The following is a 20,799-nucleotide window of genomic DNA, read 5'->3' as shown; positions in this document are numbered from 1 at the left end:
TAAAGAATTGTCAAATGAAAAGATAAGTTGTGATAATGAATTCAAGCAACTTTACAAGAAGAAATGCTACAAGGCTAAACATAGCTAGTTGCCAAGTGGAAGCTCCAGTCTGTGACATATGACAGCGGCACACGTGGAAGTGTGTAAGAGAGCTCTAGGCTGTAATGAATTGGGAGAGTGGGATTTAAGCTGAACTTTGTTGAAAGGAAGGTAGGATTTAGGGAAAAAAAAACAAAAAACAGGAGGGATAAGAAAGTACTCTCTAAGCAAGAGAACCTCCAACATGGACAGAGGAAAACAGAGCCAAGGGCTGGAATTCAGAATTATTTAATAGGACTGGTTATAGCCAATTCACCATTTATATTGAGTTGCTATGTACCCTGAGGACCACAACATGGCACTTCCTGACTTTAAGGAACATTAAGTCAGTACAGGAAACATAATATAAAATGTGCACTAGGCATCTGGAAACAAAACATTTAATAATCTTTCAAAGAGAGCTAAAGCTAGTTTTTAAATTTTAGTGTTAGTATACCTGTGTGTTTGGATTACAGCTACTGTTACAACTTCATCTTTGCACACATGCTATAATTGTGAGCTTTCTGCTGTATTTTGATGTCTTCTGCATCCCCTGAGTATAAATATGCCTCTTTCACTGGCAACCTACATTTTGATCATGTAGATGTCTCTGTCACAATAGTTAATAGAATACTTGAAAAGGTGATGGTAATACAGGGTGACAACAGCTATACTTTTTCTGTGTTCAGACTCAGTAAACTATGGTTATGTAGTTAAGCAGTGCAGTTCTTTGTTAATGACAGATTTATTGAAGACAAGCTTTCAGGAGCTTTCAGATTCTACTAGAAATCCTACTAAAGTGCTATCCATTAAACCATTAGAATAGTCATTAAAACTGTTAGTGTAGACTTGTTTTTCATGAGTTATTGGTCTCTCACCATTCTTAGTAGTTTCTGCCAATACTGCTCTACCCTTTGCTGCATTATGGCTGTTTCCAAGGAAAGAATGCACATCAGCTTTCTCTCTTTTCCTGCAAAATTTATGGTCTGTGAACGTTGTGGGGCAGCACTGTTGGGTGTGTAGAAACAAGGGAGAACTTGAGATGTGTCTTTTTGTTTCCAATTATTAAGGGTAAAGATTATACTTAATATCCCACTCTTTTGGATTTAATAGGAATCATGTTAGAATCTAACTATTGATTATAGAAAGCTGTGACTTGCTTTCATTGTCAAAAAATTTTGGAAATGAAAACCGTGGGATGAATGCATCATTAAACCAAATTGACAGAGGTATCTGGTGTTTGTTTTCCTTACTGTCCAAACTTTTTAAATAAGGAAGTAAACTCTATAATAATAAATTTATGATTTGTATATCTATTAGAGTGTCGTAGTTAAGAGCTCTATCTTCAAAGTCAGGAATCCCTCGGTTTACATCCCAGCTCTCCTGATTTATGGATCACCAAGAGTCACTCATGGAAAGGATCTTAACCCCTCTGCGTTTCCATTTCTTTATCTGGAATATGGAGATAACAATATCAAAGATACCTCTAAATTTGTTTTAAGAATTACATGGGATTCTGTAAGTAGTGATAATTCACCCCTCATTGTCATGATCATCCTCAAAATCAGAAGTAATTTAACCTGATTACTTCTTACTACCATTCTTGAGTTTAGAGTAAGACAGTCTAGTCTTGTGTTTTGGCTCTTCAGTATTCCTTCTTGATCATAAGTCTACACTGAACTTACCTTCATGGACCCCAGAAGCCAGCTAAAAAATTTTCTGTGAATTTCACAAAATACTCTCCAGAGTGTTGAGTCCTGCAGTCCGCTCCTTCTGCCTCTGACATGACAAAGTCACGTGTCAGTTACGAAAAGTGTTCTGCAACTCTCTTTTTTTTCTCTTCCTAGAAAGTAGTACAGTGCTCACAAATGGAAAAATTAAAGAACATAGAAAGTAAACATAAGGAAACAAAATAATTGTCATTTATCACAGCTCAGATATAACTGCTGATAGCATTGGTATATAGCATTCCAGGTTTTTGTATGTGTGTATTCATATATGTATGCTGTGTGTATGTATATATATGTATATATTTTAACAAAAGTACTGTTTTATCTTTCCATGCCACTAGATACATAACCATTTTAATAGCTTCATACTTTTTCATACCATCTGCTCTTATATTAAGGCTATTTCCATGCTTTTCAAAGTTATTTTAAATGATTCTATACATGTCCTATACATGTGTCCAGGGGAAAGATTTTTTTCACTTTCAAGGCTTTTTGGCACAGTTTAGTATCTGACAGTATGTCTGAAGTCTAAAACCAGGTAATGGATGAATGAAAGACTGGCTTAATTTTTGGAGAAAGTGCATAGGGATGTGACTTGAGCCAGGTAGAGAAGGCAAAGTGATCCCAAGACAGGCATCCAGTCCTTGAGAGTACCTTGATATGGTCACTTTACAACTTGATCCTTAGTTCTGAAACTCGGAGGAGATCTGTTTTCTGGAAAGGTCACTTTCATTAGTTGTGTGATCTGAGTGGCCATGTAATTAAGCTGTGATGATGAAATGCTACCATTATTCTGAGAGGACCAGATTTTCAGGGTCGTCATCCTCCCTGGCCCTCCATTGTCTACGTGTCTGTGCCTTACTTTCCTACTGACCGACATAGCTTTTTTTTTTGGATATGTTAATGCACAGATTTTTAAAAGATATGTTGATATATGTTATAATGTTTAGAATATATTACATTTGAAGACATATCATGGTTGAATTGTGTAATACTCAAGCAATAGAATAACTCTATGGTTTTATTTCCAAAGCACTGAAAAGAAAAAAGAAATTATGACCTAATTACATTTAATATTTCAATCACAGCCTTAAATATTATAAATTATATGTGATACACAAGATTAAAAGTCGTATCTATAGAATGTCGTTTATATGTCATGTATTATCAGTGTATAAAATTTGTTCATTTACTTTGATCATAATTGAATACATATCCAGCCAGCTCATATACTGTACTTTCCTTCCATTTCCAATGCTGCCTTAGGATAAAGAAAAAGCAGTTATCTGAATGGGCTAAATTGTTGGTTTATTACAGAGCACAGTAAATGTGTGCTGAGAAACACATTCTCTGCTTTCTTCCTTTTTCTCTCTTCTGTGCAGTGCCATAGGTAAGCTGAATGAGGGTGAATCGTGGTAAAGTCAGCTACGTTCTTTCCTGGATTCAATATCTCATTGCTGTATCAACAGTGTTAGATAATTGGAGATAGGTATCGCATTGCAGAAATTTATCTTTACTTTTTCCCACCCACCTTATTCATGTGATAGAGTCTGTAAGTGGACTTAGCTTTTAGCAGAGACTGATTTCTGTCTCTGTCTCTGTTTTTCTCTCTCTCTCTCTCTCTCTCTCCTTCCCTCCCTCTCTCTCTCCCTACCTCCCTCCATCCCTTTCTCCCCCCACCTACACGTACACACCTGACTCTGATGGTTATGACACTGTCACCAAGCTTGCCTGGATATAGATGTGAGTATGAGGAAGTTAGGTAGGACCAGCTCTGCCTTGGGGTGGCCATATAATTCCTTGCCCAAACTGGGACACTTTGAGAGTGAGAAAGGGTCCCATAAATAACTATGCTGCGATAATAGGTATGAACTGGGATGTAAGGACTACCTAACTGAAACTCAGCCTATTTTGGAGTATTTATTCTTCCATCTGATCACAGTCCTTCCATTCTCCCTCCAACTCCCAACATAAGTGGCTTTGAGATCTTTGGGAAGCACAACTGTTCAAACAAATCAAAAAACAAAAACAACTGTTGTATTAAAATGGCCAGCTAATTGTATAAACCTGTTACTTCCAAATAGTAAGTAGATATGTAAAAGTTGGAAAACAGAGTACAAAAGGCTGTCACAGGTGATAGCTTAGAATTAATTTCAAGTAAACGAAAGTCAGAGGTGGCTTTTATGAATTAGGTTGCAGCCGCTTTTGAGCTGGGAGCCATTCTGTTTGTTTAAAATTATTTTTTATATCTCTGGCCTGTTTTAATGTATATTTGTTTTATCACACCTTTGGAGGGGAAAATTTTTTAACTATTTCTGAGGTTCTAAGGTAAAAGTAATAGTTGCTGTGTATTCTGCCTGTAATGCATCTTAGGTATTCATTCCACAGATACATTTTACAATTCACCATATACTAAACACAGAAGGTACCATATCAGTTAAATCATAGCCCCATAGCAGTGTTCTCAAGTGATTACGTTATTTCCGGAGGTCTAATGTATAAGATCATCAATGCACTGATTTTTTTTCTAATATTTAACTTAGAATAGTCTCTAATTTTACAATATAAAACTAATATACATTTGTTAAAAAACTTGTCTTTGTAAGTAATCTTTTAGTTTAGAAAGATACTAAAGTCTTAAAATTCAAGATTGTGTTCATTTGTTCTAACCTTTCTAGTTTATCACGTGTAAGAGATAAATATACATGACATTTTAGGTTGTAAATACTTTCTAAGGCACTTGAGCACCATGGTTATAAGTAGTAATGATCATTCTGTGTGTCTTCTTTAATTGGAAGCCTGTATTTAGTATGGCACATTGCTACCTTACCTGCAAGGACTCATAATATTAATGGCATGGGGTTGTTCGAATAGATACGGCGCCCAAAAGGCACATGTGTATAGTCATGTGTTTCAGTCAGAGAGTTGTACTAAATACATTTGGTATGAAAGGGGGTACAGGAGTTTTTGAAGTGATTATTTGGGTTTTCTGTGTTTTGACACAGAATGGGAGAAAAATTACTCTTTCTTATTTCATTTTGGATGTAGAATTTTTATCGCTTTCTAAATGAGAAAATGACATTTAAAACGCATTGACTGAACATTAAGAAAAGTTTATTAATGTTTCAATTTAGAAATTCATATCTTCCCCTCACCACCATCTGAAACTAAATATGGAAAAAGAAACAAAGACTTAATAAAGAAACTTTGTGTTAAATGACAAGCAAAGCAAGGATGAAGGCCCATAATACATCTATGTTTAGGATGCAAAGTAAAAATGATAGGAAGAAAAACAGTATGTTTAAAATTAGCTTAGACATTTTCATATTTGATTAAAAGAATTACTGTTACCACTTAAACTAATCTGACTTTATAAAATCAAGATGATGATTTATCTTAATTTTCCTTATAGTGTCTCTTAAATGATATTGTAATATCAGTCACACAACAACCGTGAAACCAAGCTATTCATTCATAATTTGTTTTCTTTTGAGTCTCCTTATGAACTGGATTTTCTAAATGGTCAAGTTTCTATTATCATATGAAACGCAAAAAGTGAGAAACATATGCAGCTGTGCTGTTTTTTGTTATCTCTGCCAGAAAAGTAAATCAGGTTCCAGATCATATAGATGGATGTATGCTATAAGGTAAGTAGGAGAGCAGAAATAGATTTATTTGCATAAATTGGGCAGTTGCTCAGTTTTATGCTTTAATATCAGAAAAGACAGAGCTAGCATCAAGGAGAAAGCAGATATTCCTTGGAGGCTAAGACTGTCTTTGATCAGGGATGTTCTTATACAAGTCACTGCATAGAGAGAAGAGAAGGTAAAACATCTAGCATTCTTTTAATGATAACTTTGCATCAGGTGCTTTACACTTAATACTTTGGGATCTGTACAGATGTGCCAGCATTTACAAAGAGCATCCATCTGGTTAATTTGGTGCCAAAAGCTGGTGGCTTGTTTTACATGGAAAATAAACAATGCAGCTGTGAGTTATTTAGTTTAATACTGCACATTGATTGTATTTGCTAGATAATGTTGTTTCTTACCTAAACTCAATAATATAGTCTTTAATGTTGCCATACTCTTTAATGTTTCTAGGTGTGCACAACCTATTTTAATATTTTGTTTAATGAGATGGGGTCTTGCTATGTGGCCCAGGCTGGACTCAAACTCCAGGGCTCAAGCGATCCTCCTGCCTCAGCCTCCTGAGTAGAATAGGTGAGATTACAGGCACATGCCACCTCATCAGGATCCTCTATAATTATTACATATCATAGTCTATAAGTGATTTGCAGATCAAGTGACTTCTTTTTATAAATCGTTGTAATTAAGTTTTACCATTTCACACCACATTGTCTGTTTAACAAGGAAGTTTAATAAATTTCTAATAACAGTTTCTTGCCCCAGACTGCCTGGAAATTCTTTAATACTTTTTGCTTTTTCAAATAATGTTAGAAATTCTAATCTGTGAATTAATTGTAAAGTGATTTCCAAGGATACGCTCTTTTCTTAAGAAATTCAACTATATAGAATTCAAAGATGTGAGGAAATAAAAAAGAACATAACCTGTAAATCTGTCCATCTTTTCTTATTATTCACTTTATTTGATATAGGAGATAAATAGCTAAAAATGAAAACAGGATTGAGATATATCACTGCTCTTATCACATTGTCTTTGGAAACTAGAAACGTCTTTCTTCTGCATTTAGTAATAATCAGGAAAATGTTTAGCATATTAAAAAGCAGTGTATAGAGCTGGATATGGTGACTCATGCCTGTAATCCCAGCACTTTGGGAGGCCAAGGCAAGTGGATCATTTGAGGTCAAGAGTTTGAGAGCAGCCTAGCCTGTCTCTACTAAAAATTCAGAAATTAGCCCATGGTGATGCATGCCTGTTAATCCATCTACTTGAGAGGCTGAGGTAGGAGATTTGCTTGAACCTGGGAGGCGGAGGTTGCAGTGAGCTGAGATCATTCCACTGCATTCCAGCCTGGGTGACAGGGTCAAGATCCTGCCACATAGACACAAAAAAAAGTATATGTAAAAAATACAGTTATTTAAATGTTCAGTCTTAAAGTAGTATGTTCTTTATTGAACTCTTATGTGGAACAGTCTCCCGAAAGTAATCTTTTCTACAGTCACATCCTAAAATAATAAAACAGCTTATCTGAATTCTAGAGAGTACATCATGTTGCCCTACTGAGTTAAAAATGAATTCAGTATTTTTGTTTTTCTTGTTATTGTTTGTCATCATTTTTAATCCACATTAGATTAGGATAATTCTAATATACTTCTGGAAGTGAATGGCATCCTCAGTGAAATAAACTAACTCATCTTTAGTACTGTGATATAATTTAGAATATAAATTGTTTATCAAAGTTTGCCTAAAATGTTTACCCACTTCCCATGAATGAATGATTTACTATGAGCATGTTTTATCCTTTTTGCTTCCCTACACATCAATTCTAATAATATATATTATTGCTTTAAGTAATTTTCTATAAATATTTGTTATATTGTATGTTAGTCACAATTTCAAATGAAACCATTAGACAACAGCTGAAGTTGATGCATTTTATCACTTATCTGAAGCCAGAATTTTAACTGTGTACAAAAATAGGTAACTGAAACACTTCTTGATGTCTTCAGTGAGTGTGGTATGTTAATACATTTTCTACACATTTTCTGCTACTAATGGTGGGGCACTCCCACATCCATCCATTTGTTAATTTTGAGTGTTGAAAAGTTTCTATTTCAATCCTTCACACTCTAATGGTGGCCTAGATCAGAGGTGCTCTTAGAGAGAGAAACTCGGTAAGATTTGATAACTAATTGGATAAAAAAAGAGATAAGAGAAAATGAGGACACACAGCTGACACTGGATGACATTATTAGGGAAAGGGAACACAGACCAAACAGACCCAAGTTACCTTACCGCCAGAGCTCATCAGGAGCAGCCAGAAAGCAAGCACTCTGTTCTCTGACTTCCAGATTTTGTTCACCACTCGACTTTCCACCCCTTCCTCACATTTCAGTTTCTAAAACATCATAGGATTCAACTGAACTCACGCTCTTCTCTTTGAAGAAAGTATTCATTATGCCAATTGCAGGCTTTTACTAATTGTGCAAAATATAGCCCTTCCCATCTATGCAAACATGATCTTTTCCAAATGGGCATATATTAATTTACCATTTTCAAACAGAGAAGGGAAAGACTATGAATGAATGAAAATTTTAAAAGGCTTAATTGCCGAAATACACAGTCAATGGTAGATTGCTCTACTAAACTTTAGAAAGGATTTGAGAATATCTCAGAGCCAACCACATTAAGAACCAAATGAGCCTGCCGATGGGGAGCTATGTGAAAAGATAGTGTTTCTCTGGAAAGTAAGGTTACTGAAAGTTGAATTCCCTGTAAAAAGAATGGTTTGTCTGACCCATGGTTTGACTAGTGAAGTCACTGGTCTATTCCTTCTATATAATTAAATTTTTGTTAGTTTTAAAAACACAAAAACAGAATGAATCTTTTTTTTGTGGTTTCTCTTTGATGAGTTTATAAAGGGAATATTTTGAGGTTTTTCTGTTGGTGGGATGAGGGAAAGTAAAACACAGCAACTAGTGTTGTGTGGTGTTTTCCATATTGAATTCTATTTTTCTTCTGGGTAAAAAGGTTGAATTTTGCAGAATGATTAAAGGACTTTGCTTTAAGAAAATGACTTCAGCGTTACTGAGAAAGGTTACTCCCATATCAGGATATAATTTTATTTGATGACTGTAATCTGATGTGCAAGTTTATGATCACCCTCTTGTTTGGGGTTTAGAATTACAAATAGAGTTCAGCAATACTACACAGATTTTTGTTCCCAGTGCATTGTGTTTCAAGATAATAGTTGAAAGGTAAGTGTGTAACTTTCAAGGAATCTTCAAGGAGAAGATTCACGATTCCTTGAAGATTCTTTGAAGGTTACACACTTACTAGAGAGGAAGAATCTTATGGTGGCTGAGCCCTCAGCCTCCAGGGCCAGAATGTGTGGACTCCGAGTCTGGCTTCTCTTCCTGCTAGCCGTTTGACTCTGAGAAAGTTACTTGACTTCTCTATACCTCAGTTTCCTTATCTACAGAACCATAATCATAATGGCAACTACTGCTAGGGTCTTTGAGAAGATAAATGTGTTAGTATGTACAAAGCACAGAGAAAAGTAGTAAATGTTATCTAGGTATTAGTTACTATAACTATTGGATATAAGTATTTATATTTTAATTCTGAATTTTTATCAAGAATACAATGCACACCTCTAATCCATCTGCTATATATAGCTTATTTTTCCAAATACCAAGTTTGAGACCAAGTACTAATTGATTTTAAAAAAAGGATTAGAACTTTCGGACCGTCAAGTTAAAGACGAAATACATGAAAGTACTTTATATTAGCAAGTATCTGCTTGAGACTTTCCCATTCTTCTTTAAATCACTCACGGCAGGATTTGTTTTCTTCTCTTGGGTCACTTTTTCTGCGTAAGCAAAGCCTTTGAATTGAAGATCTATTGCTAGCACTAGAAAGATCTAGCGAAAAGCTGCGGTGGGGAGAAGGAGCCTAGTGCCCCATGTGCAAGCAGGGAAGTAGTGCAGATTGGTTTGGCTTGTTGATAAAATTTTAGATGCTATATAGGGTTCATTGAGTCTCTGTTTCTGAAGGTGCTTTTTGATTAGTTGGAGACACAAAAGTTAATATGATGAAGTAGCATTTTTCTTTGTGAATCCTGTGATAATTTATGAATTTCATATCATATATAAAAGCGTTTTAATCAACTTTTAGTTGAATAAATCTAGCTTGCTTTATTTCTAATTTGTAAAATTCTCCACAATGGAGAACGAAGAAAGTTTGGCTAGGATTTCAGCTCGGGAAGGTAAAACTTCATCTTGAGTGCTGGGAAGGCAAGGGGATCCCGCAGAATATTATCTGGGTAGACAGATCTGAATAGACGTAACTATGAGTCAAGCTCAGGAAAACCAGACACTAACGCAGCAGACCCAAAGGAAGGAACTGAGTCCATTAGGAACAAAGGTACTTATTTCAAATTGTTTTGAATAATTAATATTGGGGTAACCTCAGCTTAATTTTACAGTAAAATAAAGATGCATTCATTGTCAGGGTGAACCGATCAAAAATACAGGGTGAAGTGAAAGTCAACTTTTATATTCCTCAAGGCCTACGTTATTCTTTCTTCATTTTGGCCGTTTCACTCTTAAGAGGACAGCAGTAAGAGAAGCTGGAGAGCAGAGAGGCAAAGCAACTGTGTCCGTCACCAGCAATTGCGGTCTTATTATCTGTGATATCTTCGTCTTATTAACATGGATAATTGAAATTTGATTTTCCTCAACCAGTTTTATATATTTTTTGAAATATAAAAAATCTTAGTATACGTCACCTACTTTCAGTTGTTCTTCTTTACTGAGTTTACTGCTCTCAGCATTCTGACAAGCTCCAAAAATAATGACCTGTGTTGTGTTTTGTTAAATGTTCAGTCAGACAGACAGATACAGATGGATGAGTGCTGTGTTGCACAAAGACAAGTCAGCATTATTTAATCAATGTTTGTTTGATCCATGTAAAACGAGTATAAATGTAAGCTGCATCCCATCTGTTTTATCATCCCTGTGAAGCCAGCCTCATTTTTAAAACTTGATTTCTTATGTAATTGCCCCAGAATGACACAAGATGATAAGTTGGGAAGAAATACCATTTGGACTGGTGAGATAAAGGATAGTGATGTGTAGGTGTGTTTCATAAGTTGGGCTTTTTCCTTTTGCAGTGGCATTCTGGATAGTTAAGTAGCATCATGGCTTAGTCATTACCGGCTGTTAATTATCAGCTGAGCTTTGGAATCACACAGACCTGGGTTTAAGGGTAACTGTATGAGTCTAGCCATGTGAGCTTAGCCAAATTACTTAAATACCAAGTAGCACCGAGCCTGTCATGAAGAAGGCCCTCTGTAAGAATAACTAATCTTTCTTTACTTCAATTTTCTCACCTGCCAAATGGAAAAAACAATACCTACCTCATAACAATTGTGAAAATCAAGCATAATTCTTCATATAAAGCATAATGACCTAGCACTTATTATTGTAATGGTCCTGTTATTTGTTGGTCTTCATCTCATGGGCCACACTTTAAACCAAAGCATATTATCTAACATATGGGGCACACAACTCATGTTTCTATTACTTTTTAAAGTCTTCAATGTAGGTGTGAAATAAGTCCTACAGAAGGCTGAAAACGTGGCAGGAGTGGAAATGGACATGAATTAACAGTGTATTTCAGTTAATAGATGCGATTTCATTATTATAAGTAAATGCATGCCATCTTACACATCTGTGGGTGATCTTGGTGTAAGTAAAACAAGGATATAAGAGGGAGTAATATCTTCTACCAAAAGCACTGTACATATATCAGTGAGCTTAGTAGCTTCTTGGGATGTTTAAATGATGTGTTGTATGTATCCAATAATGTTCATCAGTACAAAATGGAATACCAGTGGTAGTTATGATTTCATGGTCACATACTTAATCACTAAGCCATATGATAATAGATGTTAAGTATTATAATTTTGGATTCTATACAATAAAGTTTCCATAATTTGTTCTCTAACTCCCATGTTATACAGAGGAATTACTCTGTGATTTCTCTTTATAAACTTTTCTCAAAAATATTTATTCATCAATCCTATTCATTTGCTTAAATAACACCTGTTGAACCATTTACTGAGCCACGTATAGTATAGATGCAAAGATGAAGAAAGCTGCATAGGTAGGAATTTAGAATTTAGGCTGTAGGTCACAGGGACAGTGGAAGTTATTAAACAGGGAGCTAACCTGTCCAGAGCTATATTTTAGAAAGACAACTTTGGCAGCACTATGAAGAGTGGATTGGAATAAGAGAGTAGAGAAGGGATTTCAATCAGACAGCAGATACCAATGTTCTGGATGTAGGAAGTAGCAATGAGATTGCAAATTTGAGAGGTTTTTAAGGCAGGCCTTTGCCACTGACTGGAACTGCTCTGTGTGGACATGGTTCAAGGTTGACTTGAAGTCTTCCATCAGGGCATCTGAACGCTTCAGTACCTTTGGCTCATAGGATGCTTGGCGAGAATTAAATTCTGCAAGGGAGATGAAAAATTTCCCTGGAAGAGCTAACTAGAAAGCCCTTTAATTATATTATTTTTCAGACTCTAAGGTATGGATAATTATTAATATTTTTCTGAATACTGTTCAGTGACTATTTTGTATGTAGGTTAACAGGCTAAGAAAGGAAAACCGTTTAATAATCTTTATTAAATTTAGAGGCTGAAATCTATACTGCTGAGAATTTTACAATGTTTGGAGGCTATTCAACACTACTAACAGACTTGACTCTTTACACGTGTGAGTTTTACTGTTACGCTGAATTCTCTGCCTTTTGACAGAAAGTGTGCATATCTTTAATATTTCGATAGCTGATGGATATGTTTTACTCTCAACTTCTTCATACATACATAAGGGCACTGAAAATATCCAACATCAAAAATAACTACTAAACATTCTTTTAACATAATACAGTATCTTTACTTTAAAAAAAAAATTTACCTGGGTATAAACCTGTTTTATCATCATTCTTGAAATCCTGATTTTGATTATTTGAAATTATGTCTGTATAATTAATGAACTTGTGTTTCCATATATCAATGAAATTATAAATCTTAAAAGGTATCAGTATCCTATGATGAAAGAAAAAGTATTTTGATTTCCATAACGTTTCAGGAAATTTGAGTCCTCTAGAGTTATGTGATCAAACCTGAATTTAGTCTTGAAATAACGGTTCTACTTAAATATTTTTAAAAATTACATACTTTATATCTGTGAGATATTTATTTTAGATTGTTGAATAAGTTTGGTTGAACTTCACCATCAAAGAAAGACATAAAATCAGAAAAAGAACTAATATTTATAAAAAGCAAATTATAAACATCATAACACATAATGATAAATAGAAAAGATATAATCATAAATAGAAAAACAATTTGTACTGAATTACATGTTATTAATCTCAGATGAGTATTAAATTTAACTGACCTCCCTTCTTTACTGTGTGTATTAACTGTTTGAATCGTACAGTTTGCCTTGTAATATTGGTTGTTACGGAGAAACAGACAAAACCTTAAGTAGCCATTAAGTTGTGAGCATGTAGGTAAAGAATGAACAGTAAAGCCTGTGTCCATTGAAGCCAGTGAAAGACCAGTCAACTTAAAGACTCAGCTTAGCTCCAGACAGGAAAGAACAGGGAAGAATGATCAATATAAAATAAGGTTCACAGAACCGGAAGGACTATTGAACCAAGATAACTTGTAAACTACAGCAGGAGAGAGGGAAGTGGAAAAGTAAAAAATAAGAACCTGCCTTTGCAATGGTAACGGAACATCTGTATTGATTTCCTTTTTCATTTGAATCAATGTTGGTGACTATCACTGTTTCTGCTACGATTAATCATTTTTTGTTACGCTGGTTATATTAGTGTTCAGCTTCACAGTTAGGATCATCTTGATGAAGTATGGCTTCAGAATTTTCCTTTTAAATCATGTTTATTACTTGTGATAAATGCCTATAATCTGGTGTTTTTCAGTATTGATTTTGTTTGTCTGTGTTGTTTTTCTTTTAAAGTCAATTGACCCTGGCCAGCAGTTCACATGGGAGCATTCAAACTTGGAAGTAAACAAACCAAAGAATAGATATGCGAATGTGATCGCATATGATCATTCCCGGGTTCTCCTATCAGCTATAGAAGGTAAGGAAATGCAGACATTACTGATACCTTTCTTTTTATGGATTTGAGTGTGTGCACTGAGAATACTGTTTTAGTGAAGTTATTAACCATCTATGAAAAGAATTAGAATGGCCATGCCTGGTGGCTCACGCCTGTAATTCCTGCTCTTTGGGAGGCCGAGGCCAGTGGATCTCCTGAGGTCAGGAGATCGAGACTAGCCTGGCCAACATAGTGAAACCCTGTCTCTACTAAAAACACAAAAATTAGCCAGACATGGTGGTGGTTGCCTGTAATCCCAGCTATTCAGGAGGCTGAGGCAGGAGAATTGCTCAAACCCAGGAAGTGGAGTTTGCAGTGAACCGAGATCACGTCACTGTACTCCAGCCCCAGCCTGGTGACCGAGTGACACTCCATCTCAAAAAAAAAAAAAAAAAAAAAAAGTAATTAAAATTCAAAGATAGTTTTTTCCTACTTTTTCTTTCTCACACAAATATATTATACATACACACATAATAGCCGTGACACCATGTGACAGAAATGTGGATCTCTCATTACCTTCTTGCCTTTACCCTAGATTAAAGATTTGATAATGTAGTTGATGTTTAATATGGGAAGCAAATTGAGGTTGCCCGTTTTACTGATGGTTGTTGGTTGTTATGAATGGACAGGTGATTGTCAGAAGAGGCCCATAAACTAAATGGTTGTTTGTTTGTAAATAAATCTGGATATCCACTGGGGACTGTGTAAAAGTTCAGAGTTGGTAATGTGGTAATTAATATAAATTAAGTAGATTGGAAATGTCTAATTTGTCTAATTTGTGGACTGGTTGGTAATCTGTCTCTTAGAATTGCAATAAGGAGTATGTTCCAGAGGGAACAGCTTTTCCTAAAAGATGAGGGTTACTCCTCATATCTATCCAGCTTCATTAAAAATTCACAAAGCGGGTAGTTTCCATTCACCTGTTTCCAGTGATAAATCCCATTCGCATGGCATATGAAAGCAACTAGAAGTTCACGTTCAACACACAATATTTTATTAGTTTTTCTGGCTATAGTAGCACATTGGATTGAAAAGTCCTTAGAAAATAGTTGAGGAGGCCACTTAAATCTTCCCCTGTGTTTCAGCAGCCAACCTGGGTCACCCGTGTCACATACCAAGTTCACCCTCATTGGTGCCCAGAAGAGTTTTATGGCCTCTTCATACTTGAAGCTTCACTGTTGACATTCTTGAAGATGTGTTATGAAACAAATTATACTAGCTTCAGACCCAATTCTGTTAGGGACTTTACAGTTGAAACATGTTTATCTGTAGTTATTCGAATACCTGTCCCTTTTTTCTGCTTCCGAAATCTCTGATGACCACTGCTTTATTTTGTAAATCTGACCACATCTCCTACCTGCTTCCTCAGTGTCCAAAATTTATTTGAAAGTGAAACTGCTTAAAAGCTTTCTCAGTAAGCACCATAGGCTATTAATACCTTTGTTTCCAGTTTTTTGGGAAGAAAAACTATCTTTCAGCATTTGAACAGTCCTATACCTATGGCCCTCCCTACCTCAATGTGGCATTGTTTCACATAGATATATTTAGTAAAATTCTCATAATAAATCTACTTTGGATGGTGGAAAATACTACAATCCCTTTTTTAGGCACCCAAAGATACTAGGTGTTCAAGAGTTAGCCTCTTTCCACACTGAAAACAATGATTTAAATTTGTTGACATTTTACCAATACTAGATCAGGCATAATAATGTCAAGTGAGTAATTGCTTATTTTCAAATTCTGTTTAAAAACTGTAATTAATATTTGCGGATGATTACCTTACATTTATATGTTTTCCATTTTAAAGTGTGAAAATAATAGGATTTTTTTTTTTTTTTTGGTCTCAAGTCTCTTAAATCATGCCCATAATAAATAAAAAAGTAAACTGAGCCACAAATAGCAGAGAGAAATCTTTTTTCCATTAGCCAAAGCAAGGCAAATTATAGAAATAAATGAATGTAAGTTGAGAATCTATTTGACATGATCTTGCCTGGAGAAGTTGTCAGTCTGCCTTTGCTGTATTGTAGCATTGTTTCCACCAAGAATTAGGTCTTTCAATAACTACACTTCCCTGTACTTTTGCTCACTTTGTCATTATTTTTCTTAACCTGTTATTTTCCACATCTTAACAGTAAAGTATGGTGAGGGATAAAAAAAATATACCTCCTGGTATATTGATTATGATGGTTAGAAACTATGCACACTTCATTCCTATGCTGGTTTTATAGTGTAAAAGCAGAAGCACTTGAATCACACCAAAACCTGCCTTATTATAGCTCCGTGTTCACAAATATACCCTAAATCTAGAGCTGACCTAAAAACCAAATGCCTTTCAGTGTTGTGTTATGCAAAAGGTTAGAAGTATTTAATTGAAGTTTATGAGCTATAGAGAGCTTTAATCTAAATTACAACCATGAACAGCATTTTATCTTAAACTAAGCCCTAACCAGCAGGTATTCAGGAGGGCAGTCAATCATCCTGTATCTTAAACACAGAAGAGAAAATACTGGCAACTGGAACCACAGAGCCACTAATTGAGACTTCTTCTCTAAAGACAGCTTTGATAATATAGGGCCAGCTTTTAGTATATTGAAATATTAAGTGACTTCATGTACAATTTATACAACGTAATGTGCTTGTTTTGCGTTCCAACCAGTGTTACTAACTTCAGTGGCTTTGGCCTAGAGTTTTAATTTGGGAGTTTTTGTTCTATTCTCTCAGTGGTGCTAGTCACTCCTTAGATTATTTTGCAAAGTGATCTGATAGACATTAGAACAACAACAACAGAAACCAAAGTGGCCACAGTGATTGATATTGTTTTTATATTTGTTTAATAGAGCAAGTGTGTACCCTCCTTCCGCTGAAAATAACGGGGAAAAATTAAAAGAATCAGGAATTGTGTGTGGGCACTAATGTGCTTATTGAACTTTTTGAAAACAGTGACACTTGGTGACATCTTACCAAATCACAGTCATTTTATTTAGGCTAGGAAAAATGCAGAATAAATTCAAAAGAGTCCTAATTACAAAGTGGTTTCAATTGTTTAATTATAGGGTAAGCAGTATCGAAACAGAATTGAATTTTCGAACAATGCAATTACCATTGGCATCCCATCTATGTTTAAGCAGTTCTTAAGAGAAAATAGTAATTCCTGAAGAAGAGGGCAATAGGATTTATTTTAATGAGTTAAGATAAATATATTCTACCAAAAACTAGCTGGTATGATGTTATGTGCTTATCATTCCAGCTACTCAGGAGGCTGAGGTGGGACGATTGCTTGAGCCTGGGAGGTGGAGGTTACAGTAAACTGAGATCACTCTACTACACTCTAGCCTAGGCGACAGAGCCAGACCCCATCTGAAAGAAACAATAAATATTTTCAAATAAAGACTAAATGGAGGCTAATACTTTAAAGTGTGTAAACAGGATATGTTGTATTATGCTTACACTTGTAGAATCCACAGTTGTTCAGAAAGTATATTTTTATTAAAATAAGAAAAGAAAATGGACAAACCAAAAGATGAAGAACAAGGAAATCTGAGCTTGGGTCACTAACTAGCTAGGTCACCTTGACTCTGAGCATTAGTTTTCTCTGTGGTAATCTCTTTCATTTCTGACTTGTAAGAGTTATCTCTATCATTTGTTTTATTTGCTGTACACAGCAGGCTAATGAAGCAGCAGTATAATTATTTTACTAAATATATAGGTATTCACATTTATAGATGAGAAAGCTGAAGCTCAGACAGGATTAGCCCAGAGTCACACAGCATATAAATTATATAACTCTCTAGAATCCAGCTCTTTTGATTTCTGGTCTGGGGCTTCATTTGCCCACATCACTAATAATACTTTCCTACTGATGCAGGATGTGAGAGTGTCTTAAGTTACTTACCATGGATTGAAAAGCCCAATCTTATCTTTCTGCCTAAAAATCTGTTTTATCTTTTGGCATTAGCCTATGGATAACATAAATAGATTTTAGAACTTCATTTCCTATTTCCTATTTCATTTCCTATTTTATGGCATGGCTAACCTGAGGCAGGGACACCGTATGGGGAATCATCAAATCCATCATTCAAATAGATCAGAGTCATAGATTGCAGAACAAACGTCAAGTGGATGTATACCCAATGATAATACAGGTGATCTGCTTACCTCAAATATTGTTTTATGTATCTTTAATTTCTTATTAGCCAAGGAATATCAATTAGTGGGAGGTTATTTATTATAATGCCTTGTAATTAGCAAAAATTAATTATTGCAGTCCTGGATAAAAAAGAGGTGGTTGTTCTAAAGTATAATTAATCTTCACTGCTGCCAGTACTATGTTTTCATTAGTAGGATTATAATTAACATTTTGTTTTAAAAGCCACATTGGCATGGATTTGTAGAAAAGTGTTAGCCAAGTCCAAATATAAAGCAAAATTAAAATGCTATTTTTCAATTCTGCAACAAAGATAAGACATTATAATAGATATGATTATCTGGTTATCTATCACGTGCCGAGCACCACATTATGGAGGCCCAACCCCCAAAGCTAGTAGTCATGCTCTAAATTTACAGATGAGGAAACCAAAGCATTTTAAAAGTCAACAAACTTATGTATGATCCATAACTAATAAGTGACAAAGTTGAAATACTAATACATGTCACTGTTAAGGCAGCTGTTCTTCCCATTAGTCCGCGCAGGCCCAGAGCCGTTTTTGAAGTCCTCATAGCCCTGCCTATGTACATCAAACCTAATTCAAAAGCGATGCCGTTTTGGCTGGGAAGATTGTCTAAGAATTTTGAAATATACATTTGAAACACTTATGTTAGAAATCTTAGAACTAGAGGTCTTCAGTTGTGTTCTTAGACTCCAGTCAGAATGAATTTTTCCAAAGAATAAATGACACAGAAATGATTTTCAGGTTTGTTTCTTTGTTTGTGTAATCTCATTTTTTAAGGTATATGGGGAAGAATACTGAATAAACACACAGAAAACTGAAAACTGAATTTCAGTTTAAACAACAAGGTGTCCTTGAGCATTTCACTTAATGCTATTAACAGTAACTCTTTGGGGAAGCTGGATCCTTTTGATAATGTCTTGAACATTTTAAACCCCACTTAAAAACAAAGAGCATTTACATACTTTATTTGTACACTAATTTCAGAAAGTTTGTGGATACACAATGTCTTTTCAAGCCCATTCTCCAGTTTAGGAAGAACCTATGACTTGGTGTCTTTAGTTGTTTTCTCATAAAACAAGAAAGTGTAAGACAGTTTCTGCCATCTCCAAAATTCTGAACATTGAGTCTAAATCCTAAGATCAAAAGATAATATAAATGAGCAAATAAATATTAAAGCTTAGACAGTATGAGATTAGCTTTTTCAAGGAAAAAAAAGTGGGCTTATTCTAAATAGGATTATTGGCTACCATGTGACGCTCACCAAAACAGATTTAAATGGTTTTATCCTTGAGAGGGTTAGACGTGATGAAGAATAAACCTAGTATGTAATATGCATTCTTTAACACTAGGGCTTATGAATCTGATTTTTTTTAAAAAGCTTAGTAAAATAGGGATCCATGCCTTAGTCCATTTGTGCTGCTGTAACAAGATACCACAGACTGGGTAATATATAAACAATGGAAATTTATTTCTCATAGTTCTGGAGTCTGGGATGTCTAAGATCAAGGTGGCAGCGGGCTCACTGTCTGGTGAGGGCCCAGTCTCTCTGCTTCCAAGACCGTGCCTTGTCTTGCTACATTCCCCTGAGGGAAAGAATGATGTGTCCTTATATGGCCAAAAAGATAGAAAAAGGGCAAATTTTATCTTTCAAGCTCTTTTATAAGGATCCTAATCTTACCCATGAGGGCTCTGCCCTGACAACTTGAGCATTTCCTAAGTCCCCACCTCTCAATACTATCACATTGGTGATTAAGTTTAACGTATGAATTTGTGAGAACACATTATGATCAGAGCAGTGTGTTAATTTTTTCTTTTAGAAAGGGTCATATATTTAAAGTTTCAAAATTTAATATGCTTATTCACTTCATCTCTTTAATAAGTACCTTCTTAGAAGGGCCTCTATGCTACTCAGGAACCTCTTTCCTAAAAAGCATCCTGAGGTCTTCTTGCTTCTGCAGAGCTTGCTTGGACAGGTTGTTGTGCCTTGGTTTCCTTATCTGTATAATGGGATTATTAATAGTCCCTACTTCCTAGATTTACTAGGAGGATTAAATAAATATATGTAAAGCCCCTAGAAGAGCACCTGACACAAAGAAACTGCCTAATAAATATTGGGAATTGTTAAGATTATCATAAGTGCTATGCATTTTATTATTACTATAGATAGGAACTTTTAGCTGCAGATGGAATTTCTTTGGTATATCATCTATGAAAAAATTAATAATATCCAAATGAGAAAGCTGCATCTATTTGAAGTATTCTGTGATGCAAAAGAAAATGCTGAGGCTTGATAAATGGAAACCGGACCCATAATAGCATTACAAATTTCAACAGTGGGAAGAATCTATTATTTTACATGGAAGTTCAAAATATATCATCTGCTGTTTGATTTGCAAAACAGGAACAATTCAAAAAAATTCCAACATAAATAATGTAGATGATATTATGATAACTTGATTATTTGTGAGATGGGCAATTTAGCACCTTTAAGGTGAGAAACCTGCTCACATGGAATCCCTGCCTCTAAGATAAATCCAGTTAAAAATAAATAAATAGGCCGGGCGCGGTGGCTCAAGCCTGTAATCCCAGCACTTTGGGAGGCCGAGGCGGGTGGATCACGAGGTCAAGAGATCGAGACCATCCTGGTCAACATGGTGAAACCCCGTCTCTACTAAAAATACAAAAAATTAGCTGGGCATGGTGGCGCGTGCCTGTAATCCCAGCTACTCAGGAGGCTGAGGCAGGAGAATTGCCTGAACCCAGGAGGCGGAGGTTGCGGTGAGCCGAGATCGCGCCATTGCACTCCAGCCTGGGTAACGTGAGTGAAACTCCGCCTCAAAAAAAAATAAATAAATAAATAAATAAATAAATAAATAAAAACAAGAAACTGCTGTTATTCCTTCTGTAATATTATCCATCATTTGCCACCACACTAGTGCTCTTGTTTCAGTTTCGTCTTAGCCTTTCTTCTGCAGAGTGTT

The 20,799-nt window shown here is 35.4% G+C and overlaps 1 protein-coding gene across 47 annotated transcripts in view; it reads left to right on the top strand.

Moving 5' to 3' along the window:
- The window catches only part of PTPRD (protein tyrosine phosphatase receptor type D), a 2,344,803-nt gene that overhangs the window by 2,248,274 nt on the left and 75,730 nt on the right, over positions 1-20,799 (top strand). For all 47 annotated transcript variants that reach the window (XM_037744085.1, XM_037744087.1, XM_017544042.2 and 44 more), the window contains one exon: positions 13,508-13,631. In XM_037744085.1, the coding sequence (XP_037600013.1) occupies positions 13,508-13,631 (124 nt within the window). The remainder of the gene's footprint in view (positions 1-13,507; positions 13,632-20,799) is intronic.

The sequence above is a fragment of the Cebus imitator genome, unplaced genomic scaffold, assembly GCF_001604975.1.
Source record: "Cebus imitator isolate Cc_AM_T3 unplaced genomic scaffold, Cebus_imitator-1.0 Scaffold164, whole genome shotgun sequence".
Taxonomy (NCBI): domain Eukaryota; kingdom Metazoa; phylum Chordata; class Mammalia; order Primates; family Cebidae; genus Cebus; species Cebus imitator.
This window is presented reverse-complemented; position numbering and strand designations above follow the sequence as displayed.